Raw genomic sequence first — 18,525 nt, 5'->3', positions numbered from 1 at the left:
TTGTCTTATTGTGAAATGCTGTGTTACTTGCATTGTTCTTATCTGATCCGCTTTGCTATGTCCTCATTAGACAGAGAGAGAAAGAGAGAGAGAGAGAGAGACAGAGAGAGAGAGAGACAGAGACAGAGACAGAGAGAGAGAGAGAGAGAGAGAGAGAGAGAGACAGAGAGAGACAAACTCAGACACAGAGAGAGAGACAGAGACAGAGAGAGAATAGACTTGGTTAAATCTGTTAAAAAAATGCAATGTGGATGTGTGGCCCATGCTTGCAATCATAGAACTCGCAGAGGTTGAGGCCACAGGACCCCAAGTTTGAGACCAGGTCGGGCATTTAGCAATTGAAGGAGACCCTAACTAAAAGTAAAAATAAAAATGGGCAGATGCTGTACATCTCAGTGTGATGTCCCTGGGTTTCACTCCCAGAGCCAGAAAATCAAACAGAGAAAAACAGCCTGAAGTTGCCTCAACCTGGCCTCCCAAATGGCCACAATCCAAGCTCCTTAACTTACACTACTGGGTCCTCTGTGCAGATCTTCCAGGACAACAGTATGTAGTTTCTTTGCCAGCCAGGTTGGTTGTGGAGGGCTTTCCAGGTCCCAGGGGAGGGGGAGCAGGTCTCAGCAGCGCAAGTGCCCCTCTAGCCCACCCTGTAGGGTTTCACGCCCTCCCCTTCCCGGTCACAGATCCACAGATTTTCTCAGCATCATGTTGATTGACTCATTTGTCCCCAGTGAAAGTTTGGTACATTTTGTCTCTTTTTTGTGTACCTGATTTTCCTAAGGATTCCTCTACTATATCAGGTCAGGAATTTTTTGCTTTGGATTGGTTTTTTGTATCTTTCGTCCTTCGTTTCTTTCTTTCTTTCTAACTTTCTTTCTTTGTCTCTTTCTTTCTTTCTTTCTTTCTATCTGTGTGCCTGTGTGTCTTTCTTTCTTTCTTTCTTTCTCTCTTTGTTTCGTACACCTGTTTTTTTGTATTGTTTGAAACAGATAATAGTTTTGTAGCTCAGGCTTGCCTCGAACTGTAGGCTATCCTCTTGCCTCAGCCTCTCATATGCTGAGATTATAGGTGTGCACGGCACCACCCTGCTAGGAATCCGTTTCCAATCACCCTTCACTTTCATCACCTGGCACAACAGCAGACCCAGCCTAGGTCAGTGGTGGTGACCTTGGGGCACTCAGGACACAGGAGCCCTGCAAAGCTCTCTGTCCCTGGCTAGCCAAGTCACAGTAGCATTGCCCCAGCAGCAGAGCATTCCAGGGTCATGCTAGTGTTAGTGGTTCGACATAAATAAGTGGGGTTGAAACTGCAGTTGGAGACTTCAATCTTAAAAGTTCACCATCAGTGGCCTCGGTTTGGAGACATCCAGAGTGACCAACAGACAGAGACACACACACAGACAAACAAACACACACACACGCACAGACACACACACACAAACACACACACACACACACACACACACACACACACACACACACACTCTCACATGGATTATGGATAAATTGGGCCTGGAATGTGTAGGGTGGATTAAGGAGGGGGTGTGGCTACCTCAACACACTATTTAAGCCAGGCAGCCCAAGGCTTCAGGCAGGTAAACTGAGGAGCCATAGGTGGTACAGTTGGTCATGCGCTAGCACTGTCTTGCAGCTGCCATGTCCTGGAAACCAGGTAAGTCGAGGCATTCTGGGAAGGTGGAGCTGAGGGGCTGAGAGTGGGGGAACCCTGGGAGAGATGCAAGGACTTTGTGGTGGTTCCTGGGCTCCATGAATTTTTTCTCCAGGGGCTGAGTAGAATAATCTTTGTCGCCCTCTACACATTGGAAGTTGATATGTTAGGTTTGTTGCAGATACCTGCTTGCAGGTTTGTTTATTTCCGTATAATTCTATAGTCTATGTATTTTAAAGTTTGAAGTTGTCAAACTAATCAACGTTATTGAGCATTGTATTTATAAGACTTGTTAAAACATATATTTTTGCTTTGGAGAATCTTTGTTTCTTTGGAGTCAGGATCTCACTCTCTAGATAGGCTTGCCCTTAACTTGGTTCCATAGCCCAGCAGACCTGGAACTCGCACGGATCCTTCTGCCTCAGGCTCTTAAGTGTTCGAATTAGAAGAATGGGCTACCACATACACCAATAATTTTTATTTTTGAGGGGTTTTCTTGTTGGTTTGGTTTGCTTTTGGATTTTTCTCGTGTGATTAGGGATAGAGTTCTTTTGTTGCTGTTTCTGTTTTTTTTTTTTTTTTTTTTTTTTTTTTTTTTTTTTTTTTTTTGTAGCAGGGATGGAAGTTCAATTCTTGTGTTTCCCAAAGGAGCCCTTGGGCCACCCAGCTAAATCACTGGCCCCTTGGAGGGAGGGTCTTACTGCTTAGTCCAAGTTGGCCTTGAATTCACTGTTTTGGCCCAGGCAGGCTGGGATTACAGGTGTGCACCACTATGCGCAGATTTGCAGTACTTTGGTTGATATCATTTCCAAATCTTCTATTTTGTACTCATTTCCAAGGATACATGCCCCATCTGATTTTCTGTATTTTCAAGGCATTCTAGATATATGTGTGCAATATATTCTAGTAATATGACACTGACAATTTAATGTTGGAGTGTTTGTTTTTGCTTTTTCTTTTGTGGTGTGGTAGCGTGATCAAACTGAGGACCTCATACTTGCCAGACAGACGCTTATGTGACTGAGCTAAACCCCTGGCCATTTATTTAATAAACTTAGAGTTTATCCTGCTGCCACCCTCCTTTTCCTGCTCAGTTTTACTTTTTCTGTCTCGAGCTCTAGTTTGCTCTATCTATCTCTGTCTCTGTCACTCCTTGAATACCATGCTTCAAAATTTTCAACAATGCCCTCTTTCGTCAGACAGGAACGGAAAAATGTTTTTGTAAAACTCTGTGGTCCTGGGGATTCAGCTCAGTGGCCCAGTGCTTGCCTGGCCAGAGCGAGGTTGTGATTTCGATGCCAATTGTTAAAAAGATTGTAAAAAATCTATGTATTGGATCATTTGTGTTCACTGACGGAGAATTAGGCAGCATGTTGGCAGTTTGGGTGCAGTGTGTGTGTGGATGCATGAAGGCGTGGGTTTGAGTTTGTGTGTGCCCGCTTAGCAATGTGGGAAAACAAAGTCTCTTATAAATAGAAGAGACCATGGAATATGGATTGCCATAACATTAAGTATTACTGGGTAAGAAGGTATTAGATGTGTGAAACCATAGTATAATCTCCTATTCTGCACAAATACTGTACACTAAACTTACTTCTTTGGAAATTCACAACTTTGCAATGTCTACGATTTATGTGGCACCATTTTACCCTAGAGAAACAGAAGCAAACGATGAGGGGAGCAGGTCTCTAAATGACAGAGCCAGTAGAGGAGAGAATCAGCATGCATTCTGCTTCTTAGCTGCTAGCCACACAGATCCCACGAAGAAATGACCAAATCAGTAGCCAGCTCTTTAGGGTCTGAAAGCACCTCTGAGTCTGAATGCTGAGTGTACCAGGGTCTCAAGTACTGCTTGAGCATTGTGAAACCCTGAGTCTACTGTTACTCTTACCCCAATGCTGTATTCTCTCCCATTAAGAAACAGGGTACCTGGAGCTAGAGAGGAATGTGGTTCCATGGGTGAACTCTTTGGGCCAAGCATGAAATGCACATTTGGGTATGATTATAACACATGCTTTTGCCCTTTCCGTGTGGATAGTGCTTTCATGCAAGTCTTTGTCTCTTCCCTCTGCAGACAAGATAGAATACAGGCGCAAGCCACGAACTGACTTTACCCCATCCCAACGCTCAGTACTGCTGAGTGCCTTTGAGAAGAACAATCATCCAGGGCACGATGTTACAAAAGAATTAGCTACAAAAATCAATGTTGATGAAACGGTGATAAAAGTAAGTACCTGAGTGTGTGTCTCTAGGTGGTACACCTGACCCAGAAAGCCACACGCTTTCAACCACCAGCATACAAGTCCCATACTTTGCCAGGTGCAGTGCGTTTGGACAGCGGTGAAATATGGCATAGTTTCACTTCACCCATGTTCACTTTTGGAGGCAGACTGAGGCTGACCCAAAAGACTTGTCTTCCTCAAGTAATAAGTGCAAGGGCCAGATTTTAACTGATCCACAGCACACTGCCTGGGACCCTTTGAATCTGGATCTGAGATCTTGCCCTTTGGGTTGTTTTCCGATTAGCAGCACACTCTTGTAATGGGCAACCTAGTGCTCAAGAATTGAGGCACTTCCTGGAGCTGGGAGTTAGTCCCTCCCAAGCCCACGTTCTGAGTACAAATTACTTCTCATCAGGCTTCACATCTTAAAGTGGACTTCCTCTCCATACCATTCCTTAGAAGAGAAACACCAAACCCAGTGAGTCTTTATACAAACACAGCGGGTAGATATCTAGATACTGCTCAGTCAGAACATTCAAATTCATTCTGATGTCTTCCTAGCCTTTCTCAAGGTAGTGAGGGCAAAATCCCTTCATGGAGCTGAAGCAACCCAAGCTCCATTCCCATTCCTTGCTCTCAGTCATTGCAATGTATTCTTGCAAAATTTGGAGCAACCACTAATGCAGAACTACACGCAGCACCCTTTGTTTAACCCTCCGGCATTGAGAGTTTGCCCCTTCCTACTCTACGCATTGCCAGTAAAACCCAATACCCCCCCCCCTTACCCTCCCGGAACCAGAACAGCACAGGATACAAAGTACTTCCCCTGTTCAGATCAGTCCACAGCAATTGGAGATCACCTTTCTGACCCAAAAATCTCACATCCTAGGGAACAGGAAAATAAAGCTTTGGGTTCATACCCATTTATTGAACTGCTTCTCTCTTCCCTGTAGATCTGGTTTAAGAACCAGCGTAGCAAACGGAAGAAAGATCAGCTAAAACTGAAGCTAGCTTCTTTGCCCGGAACATCCACGCAGACCTCTTCAGAAAAGAAGGAGCACGTCCTACAAAGTCCTGTTGCAAGTTGTTCACCGATATCTTCCATTTCAGATGACCATGTCTGTGACCGAGCAGAGCGTTTTGAGAAAGATATCAGTAGAAGACACGGAGCCTCTGTGTTTGGTTCGTCATTCCAAAGTCAACCTGATGGAACTCAGGGACACGTCGTCTACGTCGAAGATTTTGACATTGATGACACAGATAAACTTATAGAAATGTATTATCTGCCTGAGGAAGATGATCCCAGCAGTCTAGATATATACCTCCCCCCAGGCTGCCTGCAGTGAAGAAGTGAGCATGGTGCTGATGGGCAGAGTGACTCATGACACCCACAACTTTGGACACAAGCCTCCATTTTCAAGCATGGTTCCCAACTGATTTCCATTTTTTGCAGCAGAGCTTTGAGGACTTGTCATTTCACAGAAGGCAATAAAATAGCCATCTCACTGTGAATGTTGCCTGTTTCCGAGTGTTTTGTATTCCCCCTCCAATCTTTTCAGTACCCTGAACACTCCGCTTGGGAAGGAAATCAGCAGCATGGGGAAATTTAGATTCCTGATTCTCCCTCACCCCTAAGTGCATTGAATATCACGTGCATGGATTCTCTCTGCATACAATGACAAACAGTTCTAGAGGGCCCCTACCAATACTGCCTGAGAAAATAGTTACATGCAACAGGCAGGAAAGGCCTAGGCTCTCATTGAAAGCAAGACACCCTTACTGTAGTGCCATCTTGCTGGGAAGGAATCTCATTTTGAAGAAAGTGCAAATCAGAAGAACTTACACTCCCGGCTCATGCTGGTTGCTGAGAATATTTCAGATAAGTGTTGCAAGGAAAGACACTTGTTTCCTTAAAGAGGAGTTAGCTAATCTCTGCAGAGGCAGACAGCAATAGTGAGGTATCAGGTGGAATGAAATGGCACTGCCTCCTCTGGTCCTGAGTGAAATGAAAGATGGGAGAACATGCCAGCTTTTAGGAGAGCCAAACAGGATCATTTTCGTGGTACATCTTCTGTTGGCAGAGGTGCTTGTGTGGAACAGAGTGACACTAGGGATGTGATGTAAGGTGTCTTTATGGGTAGGACATGTTCATGTATGGCCAGCATGGTCCCGTATTCAGACCTGGATTGTCCAGCTGAATGTGAATCTCATTGAGAGGATGCAGCTTCCTTAGGAGGTGGGCAGATAACCGAGATGCGTGTACGTGAGCATGACTGTTGCAGTCATACTGTACAATTTTGTTTCACAACTGTGACCATGTGTAAATGAATGCCGGAGCAGTAGCACAGCATCACTGCATAGGACCTTTAGCAGGAGCGTGTGCAGTGTACAATTCAGAGCGATCTTAGCTGGACTGTCTAGGAGCATATGAGCTGTTAGCGATAGAACCTGGTGTCTTGCGTATGCTAATCATGAAGACTGTTACTGAGCAACGTTGTTGGATCTCATTTTAACATTTTTAGATGTTACAACGTGATTACTGTGTAGTAATCCAGAAAGGTGCCTTCCCTTCCAACAGGCAAGCGCTCTGAGGATTTCTAAATGTCTGTAATCAGGATCAAGGTTTTAGCTCTGTCTTACCTTCTGGCCCTGAGAATATCCTATGAAGCAGGAATTTCTCATTAGTTGTTTTACATCAGAGAAAGCGTCCACTGCCAAGTAACTGGTCCATGATCTGTCACTTTACAATCAACCTTCCATCCCAGATAGACTGACTGTTCTGCCACTCCTCTGTCTCATCAAGGAGACTGGGATGTGACTGTGATGGGGTCAAAGAAAGAGGAGCCAGAGTTGGACCTTTCACCTCTAATCCGTTTCTTCTCAACTTTTGACCTTGAGGCTGAAAAGCCTCAAGGTTTTCCATCATTTAAGCTGCTTAAGTCTCCACTGCAGAGAAGTGTCATGACTTTCCAACCTCTCTTCAGGCACTGGAACTGGTGTGCCTGTTACGCTCTGGTTTCCAGTCAAATAGAGCGTTGTTTTCACTTTTTGACTGTCAGTTCATTAACCCTCTTCCAGGCAGATTATATTTCCTACTTAGAGCAACTCCATGGACCCTATCTCCTGATCTACTCTGCCTGTTTTTCTTTTTGTTAGTGTATCAAGGCCATCTATGTTGGAGATTATAGTCAACTTTCTCTGCCACATTTCTGCTTTGCTATTTCTCTGCCATTGGTTGTCTACTTTTCTCCTTCATTCTGCTGTCTGCCCCGTTCATTGAGGTCTTTCTGTCACTCTTGCAGGAATCCTGGTGATGTTTTTGTCTGTCTAGGATGTCCTTCAGTAATTTAGTAGGGTGGATTGGTGGTCACCAACTCCCACATTTCCTTTGAGTCATGGAAACATCTTGTATGTCCATTAAATTTGAGAGACAGTTTTGCAGGGCACATCCGTGTGGCTTGCAGGTTATTTTCCTTCCGAGCTTGGAATACGTGGCTCCATGCTATGCTCTTTCTGACTTGATACTTTGTGTTAAGAAGTCTTTCATGATTTTGATGAGATTTCCTTTATGTGTGTTGTGTTTGTTTTCTCTGTCCGCTTTTAATATTCTGTTGTTGTGATCAATTCTGGGATCTTGACTTTTATATATCTGAGTGTAAATATGTTTTTGTTTTGGCTGGCTGGAGTTCTGCATGCCTCATATATCTGAATATTATTTCCTTTTCTGATGCTTGGCAAGCTTTCCTTAATGTTTTCAGTGAATAGCTTTTGTATTTCTTTTCTCTTTACTCCTTCTTCTTTGCTGATTATTTGAAATTCTTAGGGTATAGGTCCACGTGCTGCCTTCCAGCCTTTGTGCTCTTACTTCTTGGTTCCTTATTATTTTTAGGGGATTTTTCTTTCGCTGATCACACAGTGCAAATCCAGCTTCAACTTTTTAAAATCTGACTTTAGTTTTTGGTAAGGAATATCGCCATCTTTCAATGGATGTTTTAGTTTCCTGATAATCTCTTTGAATCTGGTTCATGTTTTCTAGATTTTTTTTATATTCTTCACTAAAGTTTTCACTTCTTTTTCTGGGTTCCTCCACTCTTTTTATCCAGTTGAGCACTACTCAGCCATAAAGAAGAATCACATTGAGATATTTATAAATAAATGGGAACAGCTTGAGAACATACTCTTGAGTGAAACAAATCAAACTCACGTGTGTGAATACCGAATAGTTTCCCTAGTGTAAGAAATGGGATAAATACGTAAAAGTATGTGGTGATCATGAATCCCCATTATACGGCTTTGAAGACTTATAAAGTCATCACTCCTTAACTGTAATGTTTTTATTGTGGGCTGTTTGAGTGTATTGTCTGTGATGGTATGTACAGGCATTTTGAAGAAAACAAGACATTGTAATAGCTCGAGGTGATTTCCTATCATCTTGTTTTAAAATCCCATCAGACTGTTTTGCTTCTGTCTCCATTGAATCTTATTGGAGTTTATTGTATATGATAGTATAAACAAAATCTTTTATAGGCAAAGAGATAATATAGAAACTATTGTTTCTTTTGTGTTAGCTGGTTCTAAATACCCTGTAATACTTGAAGCCTCTTGAATGGTTTCGCACTGTCTTGATATGTTTGATACTATAGTGTACGAAGTTATAATCAAATATTTCAAGGAAAGAAACCGTACGGTAACTACTATTATGTCGGGTTATCTTTTTTTTTTTTTTTTTTGTCTTTTTCCTTTTTATCGGTACCAGGGATCGAACTCATGACTGCCTGCTTTCAAGGCAGGCGCTTATGCCACTGAGCTAAACCCCCAGCCCCTTAAGTCGGGTTATCTTGTGGTGAAACACTATGTTGCTTAAACAGTTGTGTTCTGAACTTCTTGATATGTTGTTATGTCCTCTTTTACCCCAATCTCCCTCCTTTATTAAGTGAATTATTATTTTTAATTAAGGGATAAATAAAACAATTAGCAGGATTTATTATAGTAATAATTTTGATTTCCTGTTATCTTTAATGAATCCCTGCATTGTTCTCACCATCCTGCTTTCACTGATTTTACTCTATTCTGTTCTGTTCGATAGTATCAACTTTGAGGGTATAGGCAACTACTTTAAGGCAATAAGATTCACTATGATATCCATTCTTGTTTGACTATTAGGTTCCTTTGAATTCGCGTAATGTCTCCAATGTTTCCGTTTTATTAGTTTTGTTCTGTACTGTTTTGTTCAGGTTTCTTATACCTGATGCTATAGACAATAATTTTATGGTAGCAAGAGGCATTATAGTAACCATTGTTGATTACCTTGTATTCTGTTTTTAGATCATATACTATGTCCATCCTTTGTTTTGACTGATTCTCTTTGTTTTGTCACAATTGGTTTTATTCTCTTCCAAAAAAGTACTACGAACTGAGGGATCAATAAAACCCAAAATGTGAAATTGATATTGCTAAAAAGAGAGGAAAAGAAAGTCCTCTAAAGGATGCAAATGCAAGTGTGTTTAGATGTGTAAAACAGATGATCATATTACTAAGTATTTGTTGAATCATTGAACATACCAGTTTGCAGTCTCACTGAATGCCACTTTGTAGGCTTCTATTTTGTAACTTGAACAACTATTTCTAAGATGACGATATGTAATCTATTAGTGAGTGATTTCTTATGGTTTATTTTTTTTGAAATTTTGTATTACTGATACCCTTTTACTGTTTGGGTTTATTTCTCTTTGAGTAAATTTTTAAAAAAAAACTGATAATATTGAAATATTTTGAAAAACATGGATGCAACTAGAAACCATACTGATAAGCGAAATAAATCAAACTCACACTTATAAATACCTTATACTCTCCCGAGTTTAAGAAAATGTAACAGTACATAAGAGCATAGAGTAATCTTGATTCCCATTACACTGTTCTGAAACCTTATCATGTCTCCATTGATTCATTGGAGTGGTTTTATCCTAGGTTGTTTGATTTTATTATCTGTGATAGTAGAAAGAGCTCTTTCATAGAAAAGAAGACATTAGAATCGTCAGAGTGGACTTAGAATCATCTTAGTCTGAAGTCCTACCAAGTTTTCGTTTTTCGTTTGCCTTTGGTACTGTCCTGTTATATGTTATTGGATATTATGTGTGATAGTACAAACAATTTTCCTATGGAAAATGAGATAATATTGTATCCATTGTTGGTTTTCTAAAATTGGGTTCTGAAAGCCCTGTAATGCTTACATTCTTTTGAATTGTTTTATATTGATTTGTTATGCTTGATTCTATCGTATATGAAGCTATGCTCAACTATTTCAAAGAAAGAGACATTATGGTAGTTACTGTTAATCAGGGGTTGTCTTATTGTGAAATGCTGTGTTACTTGCATTGTTCTTATCTGATCCGCTTTGCTATGTCCTCATTAGACAGAGAGAGAAAGAGAGAGAGAGAGAGACAGAGAGAGAGAGAGACAGAGAGAGAGAGAGAGAGAGAGAGAGAGAGAGAGAGACAGAGAGACTCAAACTCAGACACAGAGAGAGAGACAGAGACAGAGAGAGAATAGACTTGGTTAAATCTGTTAAAAAATGCAATGTGGATGTGTGGCCCATGCTTGCAATCCTAGAACTCGCAGAGGTTGAGGCCACAGGACCCCAAGTTTGAGACCAGGTCGGGCATTTAGCAATTGAAGGAGACCCTAACTAAAAGTAAAAATAAAAATGGGCAGATGCTGTACATCTCAGTGTGATGTCCCTGGCTTTCACTCCCAGAGCCAGAAAATTAAACAGAGAAAAACAGCCTGAAGTTGCCTCAACCTGGCCTCCCAAATGGCCACAATCCAAGCTCCTTAACTTACACTACTGGGTCCTCTGTGCAGATCTTCCAGGACAACTGTATGTAGTTTCTTTGCCAGCCAGGTTGGTTGTGGAGGGCTTTCCAGGTCCCAGGGGAGGGGGAGCAGGTCTCAGCAGCGCAAGTGCCCCTCTAGCCCACCCTGTAGGGTTTCACGCCCTCCCCTTCCCGGTCACAGATCCACAGATTTTCTCAGCATCATGTTGATTGACTCATTTGTCCCCAGTGAAAGTTTGGTACATTTTGTCTCTTTTCTGTGTACCTGATTTTCCTAAGGATTCCTCTACTATATCAGGTCAGGAATTTTTTGCTTTGGATTGGTTTTTTGTATCTTTCTTCCTTCATTTCTTTCTTTCTTTCTATCTTTCTTTCTTTGTCTCTTTCTTTCTTTCTTTCTATCTGTGTGTCTGTGTGTCTTTCTTTCTTTCTTTCTTTCTCTCTTTGTTTCGTACACCTGTTTTTTTGTATTGTTTGAAACAGATAATAGTTTTGTAGCTCAGGCTTGCCTCAAACTGTAGGCTATCCTCTTGCCTCAGCCTCTCATATGCTGAGATTATAGGTGTGCACGGCACCACCCTGCTAGGAATCCGTTTCCAATCACCCTTCACTTTCATCACCTGGCACAACAGCAGACCCAGCCTAGGTCAGTGGTGGTGACCTTGGGGCACTCAGGACACAGGAGCCCTGCAAAGCTCTCTGTCCCTGGCTAGCCAAGTCACAGTAGCATTGCCCCAGCAGCAGAGCATTCCAGGGTCATGCTAGTGTTAGTGGTTCGACATAAATAAGTGGGGTTGAAACTGCAGTTGGAGACTTCAATCTTAAAAGTTCACCATCAGTGGCCTCGGTTTGGAGACATCCAGAGTGACCAACAGACAGAGACACACACACAGACAAACAAACACACACACACACACAGACACACACACACACACACACACACACACACACACACACTCTCACTTGGATTATGGATAAATTGGGCCTGGAATGTGTAGGGTGGATTAAGGAGGGGGTGTGGCTACCTCAACACACTATTTAAGCCAGGCAGCCCAAGGCTTCAGGCCAGTAAACTGAGGAGCCATAGGTGATACAGTTGGTCCTGCCCTAACACTGTCTTGCAGCTGCCATGTCCAGCAAACCAGGTAAGTCGAGGCATTCTGGGAAGTTGGAGCTGAGGGGCTGGTAGTGGGGGAACCCTGGGAGAGATGCAAAGACTTTGTGGTGGTTCCCGGGCTCCATGAATTTTTTCTCCAGGGGCTGAGTAGAATAATCTTTGTCGCCCTCTACACATTGAAAGTTGATATGTTAGGTGTGTTGCAGATACCTGCTTGCAGGTTTGTTTATTTCCGTATAATTCTATAGTCTATGTATTTTAAAGTTTGAAGTTGTCAAACTAATCAACGTTATTGAGCATTGTATTTATAAGACTTGTTAAAACGTATATTTTTGCTTTGGAGAATCTTTGTTTCTTTGGAGTCAGGATCTCACTCTCTAGATAGGCTTGCCCTTAACTTGGTTCCATAGCCCAGCAGACCTGGAACTCGCACGGATCCTTCTGCCTCAGGCTCTTAAGTGTTCGAATTAGAAGAATGGGCTACCACATACACCAATAATTTTTATTTTTGAGGGGTTTTCTTGTTGGTTTGGTTTGCTTTTGGATTTTTCTCGTGTGATTAGGGATAGAGTTCTTTTGTTGCTGTTTCTGTTTTTTTTTTTTTTGTTTTGTAGCAGTGATGGAAGTTCAATTCTTGTGTTTCCCAAAGGAGCCCTTGGGCCGCCCAGCTAAATCACTGGCCCCTTGGAGGGAGGGTCTTACTGCTTAGTCCAAGTTGGCCTTGAATTCACTGTTTTGGCCCAGGCAGGCTGGGATTACAGGTGTGCACCACTATGCGCAGATTTGCAGTACTTTGGTTGATATCATTTCCAAATCTTCTATTTTGTACTCATTTCCAAGGATACATGCCCCATCTGATTTTCTGTATTTTCAAGGCATTCTAGATATATGTGTGCAATATATTCTAGTAATATGACACTGACAATTTAATGTTGGAGTGTTTGTTTTTGCTTTTTCTTTTGTGGTGTGGTAGCGTGATCAAACTGAGGACCTCATACTTGCCAGACAGACGCTTATGTGACTGAGCTAAACCCCTGGCCATTTATTTAATAAACTTAGAGTTTATCCTGCTGCCACCCTCCTTTTCCTGCTCAGTTTTACTTTTTCTGTCTCGAGCTCTAGTTTGCTCTATCTATCTCTGTCTCTGTCACTCCTTGAATACCATGCTTCAAAATTTTCAACAATGCCCTCTTTCGTCAGACAGGAACGGAAAAATGTTTTTGTAAAACTCTGTGGTCCTGGGGATTCAGCTCAGTGGCCCAGTGCTTGCCTGGCCAGAGCGAGGTTGTGATTTCGATGCCAATTGTTAAAAAGATTGTAAAAAATCTATGTATTGGATCATTTGTGTTCACTGACGGAGAATTAGGCAGCATGTTGGCAGTTTGGGTGCAGTGTGTGTGTGGATGCATGAAGGCGTGGGTTTGAGTTTGTGTGTGCCCGCTTAGCAATGTGGGAAAACAAAGTCTCTTATAAATAGAAGAGACCATGGAATATGGATTGCCATAACATTAAGTATTACTGGGTAAGAAGGTATTAGATGTGTGAAACCATAGTATAATCTCCTATTCTGCACAAATACTGTACACTAAACTTACTTCTTTGGAAATTCACAACTTTGCAATGTCTACGATTTATGTGGCACCATTTTACCCTAGAGAAACAGAAGCAAACGATGAGGGGAGCAGGTCTCTAAATGACAGAGCCAGTAGAGGAGAGAATCAGCATGCATTCTGCTTCTTAGCTGCTAGCCACACAGATCCCACGAAGAAATGACCAAATCAGTAGCCAGCTCTTTAGGGTCTGAAAGCACCTCTGAGTCTGAATGCTGAGTGTACCAGGGTCTCAAGTACTGCTTGAGCATTGTGAAACCCTGAGTCTACTGTTACTCTTACCCCAATGCTGTATTCTCTCCCATTAAGAAACAGGGTACCTGGAGCTAGAGAGGAATGTGGTTCCATGGGTGAACTCTTTGGGCCAAGCATGAAATGCACATTTGGGTATGATTATAACACATGCTTTTGCCCTTTCCGTGTGGATAGTGCTTTCATGCAAGTCTTTGTCTCTTCCCTCCGCAGACAAGATAGAATACAGGCGCAAGCCACGAACTGACTTTACCCCATCCCAACGCTCAGTACTGCTGAGTGCCTTTGAGAAGAACAATCATCCAGGGCACGATGTTACAAAAGAATTAGCTACAAAAATCAATGTTGATGAAACGGTGATAAAAGTAAGTACCTGAGTGTGTGTCTCTAGGTGGTACACCTGACCCAGAAAGCCACACGCTTTCAACCACCAGCATACAAGTCCCATACTTTGCCAGGTGCAGTGCGTTTGGACAGCGGTGAAATATGGCATAGTTTCACTTCACCCATGTTCACTTTTGGAGGCAGACTGAGGCTGACCCAAAAGACTTGTCTTCCTCAAGTAATAAGTGCAAGGGCCAGATTTTAACTGATCCACAGCACACTGCCTGGGACCCTTTGAATCTGGATCTGAGATCTTGCCCTTTGGGTTGTTTTCCGATTAGCAGCACACTCTTGTAATGGGCAACCTAGTGCTCAAGAATTGAGGCACTTCCTGGAGCTGGGAGTTAGTCCCTCCCAAGCCCACGTTCTGAGTACAAATTACTTCTCATCAGGCTTCACATCTTAAAGTGGACTTCCTCTCCATACCATTCCTTAGAAGAGAAACACCAAACCCAGTGAGTCTTTATACAAACACAGCGGGTAGATATCTAGATACTGCTCAGTCAGAACATTCAAATTCATTCTGATGTCTTCCTAGCCTTTCTCAAGGTAGCGAGGGCAAAATCCCTTCATGGAGCTGAAGCAACCCAAGCTCCATTCCCATTCCTTGCTCTCAGTCATTGCAATGTATTCTTGCAAAATTTGGAGCAACCACTAATGCAGAACTACACGCAGCACCCTTTGTTTAACCCTCCGGCATTGAGAGTTTGCCCCTTCCTACTCTACGCATTGCCAGTAAAACCCAATTGCCCTCCCCCCCTTTACCCTCCCGGAACCAGAACAGCACAGGATACAAAGTACTTCCCCTGTTCAGATCAGTCCACAGCAATTGGAGATCACCTTTCTGACCCAAAAATCTCACATCCTAGGGAACAGGAAAATAAAGCTTTGGGTTCATACCCATTTATTGAACTGCTTCTCTCTTCCCTGTAGATCTGGTTTAAGAACCAGCGTAGCAAACGGAAGAAAGATCAGCTAAAACTGAAGCTAGCTTCTTTGCCCGGAACATCCACGCAGACCTCTTCAGAAAAGAAGGAGCACGTCCTACAAAGTCCTGTTGCAAGTTGTTCACCGATATCTTCCATTTCAGATGACCATGTCTGTGACCGAGCAGAGCGTTTTGAGAAAGATATCAGTAGAAGACACGGAGCCTCTGTGTTTGGTTCGTCATTCCAAAGTCAACCTGATGGAACTCAGGGACACGTCGTCTACGTCGAAGATTTTGACATTGATGACACAGATAAACTTATAGAAATGTATTATCTGCCTGGGGAAGATGATCCCAGCAGTCTAGATATATACCTCCCCCCAGGCTGCCTGCAGTGAAGAAGTGAGCATGGTGCTGATGGGCAGAGTGACTCATGACACCCACAACTTTGGACACAAGCCTCCATTTTCAAGCATGGTTCCCAACTGATTTCCATTTTTTGCAGCAGAGCTTTGAGGACTTGTCATTTCACAGAAGGCAATAAAATAGCCATCTCACTGTGAATGTTGCCTGTTTCCGAGTGTTTTGTATTCCCCCTCCAATCTTTTCAGTACCCTGAACACTCCGCTTGGGAAGGAAATCAGCAGCATGGGGAAATTTAGATTCCTGATTCTCCCTCACCCCTAAGTGCATTGAATATCACGTGCATGGATTCTCTCTGCATACAATGACAAACAGTTCTAGAGGGCCCCTACCAATACTGCCTGAGAAAATAGTTACATGCAACAGGCAGGAAAGGCCTAGGCTCTCATTGAAAGCAAGACACCCTTACTGTAGTGCCATCTTGCTGGGAAGGAATCTCATTTTGAAGAAAGTGCAAATCAGAAGAACTTACACTCCCGGCTCATGCTGGTTGCTGAGAATATTTCAGATAAGTGTTGCAAGGAAAGACACTTGTTTCCTTAAAGAGGAGTTAGCTAATCTCTGCAGAGGCAGACAGCAATAGTGAGGTATCAGGTGGAATGAAATGGCACTGCCTCCTCTGGTCCTGAGTGAAATGAAAGATGGGAGAACATGCCAGCTTTTAGGAGAGCCAAACAGGATCATTTCCGTGGTACATCTTCTGTTGGCAGAGGTGCTTGTGTGGAACAGAGTGACACTGGGGATGTGATGTAAGGTGTCTTTATGGGTAGGACATGTTCATGTATGGCCAGCATGGTCCCGTATTCGGACCTGGATTGTCCAGCTGAATGTGAATCTCATTGAGAGGATGCAGCTTCCTTAGGAGGTGGGCAGATAACCGAGATGCGTGTACGTGAGCATGACTGTTGCAGTCATACTGTACAATTTTGTTTCACAACTGTGACCATGTGTAAATGAATGCCGGGGCAGTAGCACAGCATCACTGCATAGGACCTTTAGCAGGAGCGTGTGCAGTGTACAATTCAGAGCGATCTTAGCTGGACTGTCTAGGAGCATATGAGCTGTTAGCGATAGAACCTGGTGTCTTGCGTATGCTAATCATGAAGACTGTTACTGAGCAACGTTGTTGGATCTCATTTTAACATTTTTAGATGTTACAACGTGATTACTGTGTAGTAATCCAGAAAGGTGCCTTCCCTTCCAACAGGCAAGCGCTCTGAGGATTTCTAAATGTCTGTAATCAGGATCAAGGTTTTAGCTCTGTCTTACCTTCTGGCCCTGAGAATATCCTATGAAGCAGGAATTTCTCATTAGTTGTTTTACATCAGAGAAAGCGTCCACTGCCAAGTAACTGGTCCATGATCTGTCACTTTACAATCAACCTTCCATCCCAGATAGACTGACTGTTCTGCCACTCCTCTGTCTCATCAAGGAGACTGGGATGTGACTGTGATGGGGTCAAAGAAAGAGGAGCCAGAGTTGGACCTTTCACCTCTAATCCGTTTCTTCTCAACTTTTGACCTTGAGGCTGAAAAGCCTCAAGGTTTTCCATCATTTAAGCTGCTTAAGTCTCCACTGCAGAGAAGTGTCATGACTTTCCAACCTCTCTTCAGGCACTGGAACTGGTGTGCCTGTTACGCTCTGGTTTCCAGTCAAATAGAGCGTTGTTTTCACTTTTTGACTGTCAGTTCATTAACCCTCTTCCAGGCAGATTATATTTCCTACTTAGAGCAACTCCATGGACCCTATCTCCTGATCTACTCTGCCTGTTTTTCTTTTTGTTAGTGTATCAAGGCCATCTATGTTGGAGATTATAGTCAACTTTCTCTGCCACATTTCTGCTTTGCTATTTCTCTGCCATTGGTTGTCTACTTTTCTCCTTCATTCCGCTGTCTGCCCCGTTCATTGAGGTCTTTCTGTCACTCTTGCAGGAATCCTGGTGATGTTTTTGTCTGTCTAGGATGTCCTTCAGTAATTTAGTAGGGTGGATTGGTGGTCACCAACTCCCACATTTCCTTTGAGTCATGGAAACATCTTGTATGTCCATTAAATTTGAGAGACAGTTTTGCAGGGCACATCCGTGTGGCTTGCAGGTTATTTTCCTTCCGAGCTTGGAATACGTGGCTCCATGCTATGCTCTTTCTGACTTGATACTTTGTGTTAAGAAGTCTTTCATGATTTTGATGAGATTTCCTTTATGTGTGTTGTGTTTGTTTTCTCTGTCCGCTTTTAATATTCTGTTGTTGTGATCAATTCTGGGATCTTGACTTTTATATATCTGAGTGTAAATATGTTTTTGTTTTGGCTGGCTGGAGTTCTGCATGCCTCATATATCTGAATATTATTTCCTTTTCTGATGCTTGGCAAGCTTTCCTTAATGTTTTCAGTGAATAGCTTTTGTATTTCTTTTCTCTTTACTCCTTCTTCTTTGCTGATTATTTGAAATTCTTAGGGTATAGGTCCACGTGCTGCCTTCCAGCCTTTGTGCTCTTACTTCTTGGTTCCTTATTATTTTTAGGGGATTTTTCTTTCGCTGATCACACAGTGCAAATCCAGCTTCAACTTTTTAAAATCTGACTTTAGTTTTTGGTAAGGAATATCGCCATCTTTCAATGGATGTTTTAGTTTCCTGATAATCTCTTTGAATCTGGTTCATGTTTTCTAGATTTTTTTTATATTCTTCACTAAAGTTTTCACTTCTTTTTCTGGGTTCCTCCACTCTTTTTATCCAGTTGAGCACTACTCAGCCATAAAGAAGAATCACATTGAGATATTTATAAATAAATGGGAACAGCTTGAGAACATACTCTTGAGTGAAACAAATCAAACTCACGTGTGTGAATACCGAATAGTTTCCCTAGTGTAAGAAATGGGATAAATACGTAAAAGTATGTGGTGATCATGAATCCCCATTATACGGCTTTGAAGACTTATAAAGTCATCACTCCTTAACTGTAATGTTTTTATTGTGGGCTGTTTGAGTGTATTGTCTGTGATGGTGTGTACAGGCATTTTGAAGAAAACAAGACATTGTAATAGCTCGAGGTGATTTCCTATCATCTTGTTTTAAAATCCCATCAGACTGTTT

The 18,525-nt window shown here is 42.4% G+C and overlaps 2 protein-coding genes across 2 annotated transcripts; both read left to right on the top strand.

Annotated features, from left to right (window-relative positions):
* Nucleotides 1-1,655: 1,655 nt before the first annotated feature.
* Nucleotides 1,656-5,236, top strand: LOC134476794 (paired-like homeodomain transcription factor LEUTX). The gene is made up of 3 exons (XM_063252452.1): nt 1,656-1,671; nt 3,743-3,894; nt 4,844-5,236. The coding sequence occupies exons 1-3, from the start codon at nt 1,656-1,658 to the stop codon at nt 5,234-5,236; spliced, it is 561 nt and encodes a 186-aa protein (XP_063108522.1).
* A 6,616-nt stretch (nt 5,237-11,852) lies between these two features.
* On the top strand, nt 11,853-15,412 carry LOC101788138 (paired-like homeodomain transcription factor LEUTX). Its single transcript, XM_005002586.2, has 3 exons — nt 11,853-11,868; nt 13,916-14,067; nt 15,020-15,412. The coding sequence occupies exons 1-3, from the start codon at nt 11,853-11,855 to the stop codon at nt 15,410-15,412; spliced, it is 561 nt and encodes a 186-aa protein (XP_005002643.2).
* Nucleotides 15,413-18,525: the final 3,113 nt, after the last annotated feature.

Source organism: Cavia porcellus, unplaced genomic scaffold (assembly GCF_034190915.1).
Source record: "Cavia porcellus strain 051 isolate PalLab524CR breed Dunkin Hartley unplaced genomic scaffold, mCavPor4.1 scaffold_7, whole genome shotgun sequence".
NCBI lineage: Eukaryota > Metazoa > Chordata > Mammalia > Rodentia > Caviidae > Cavia > Cavia porcellus.
Note: the sequence above shows the minus strand (reverse complement) of the source record. Positions and strands in the feature narration are given on the sequence as shown.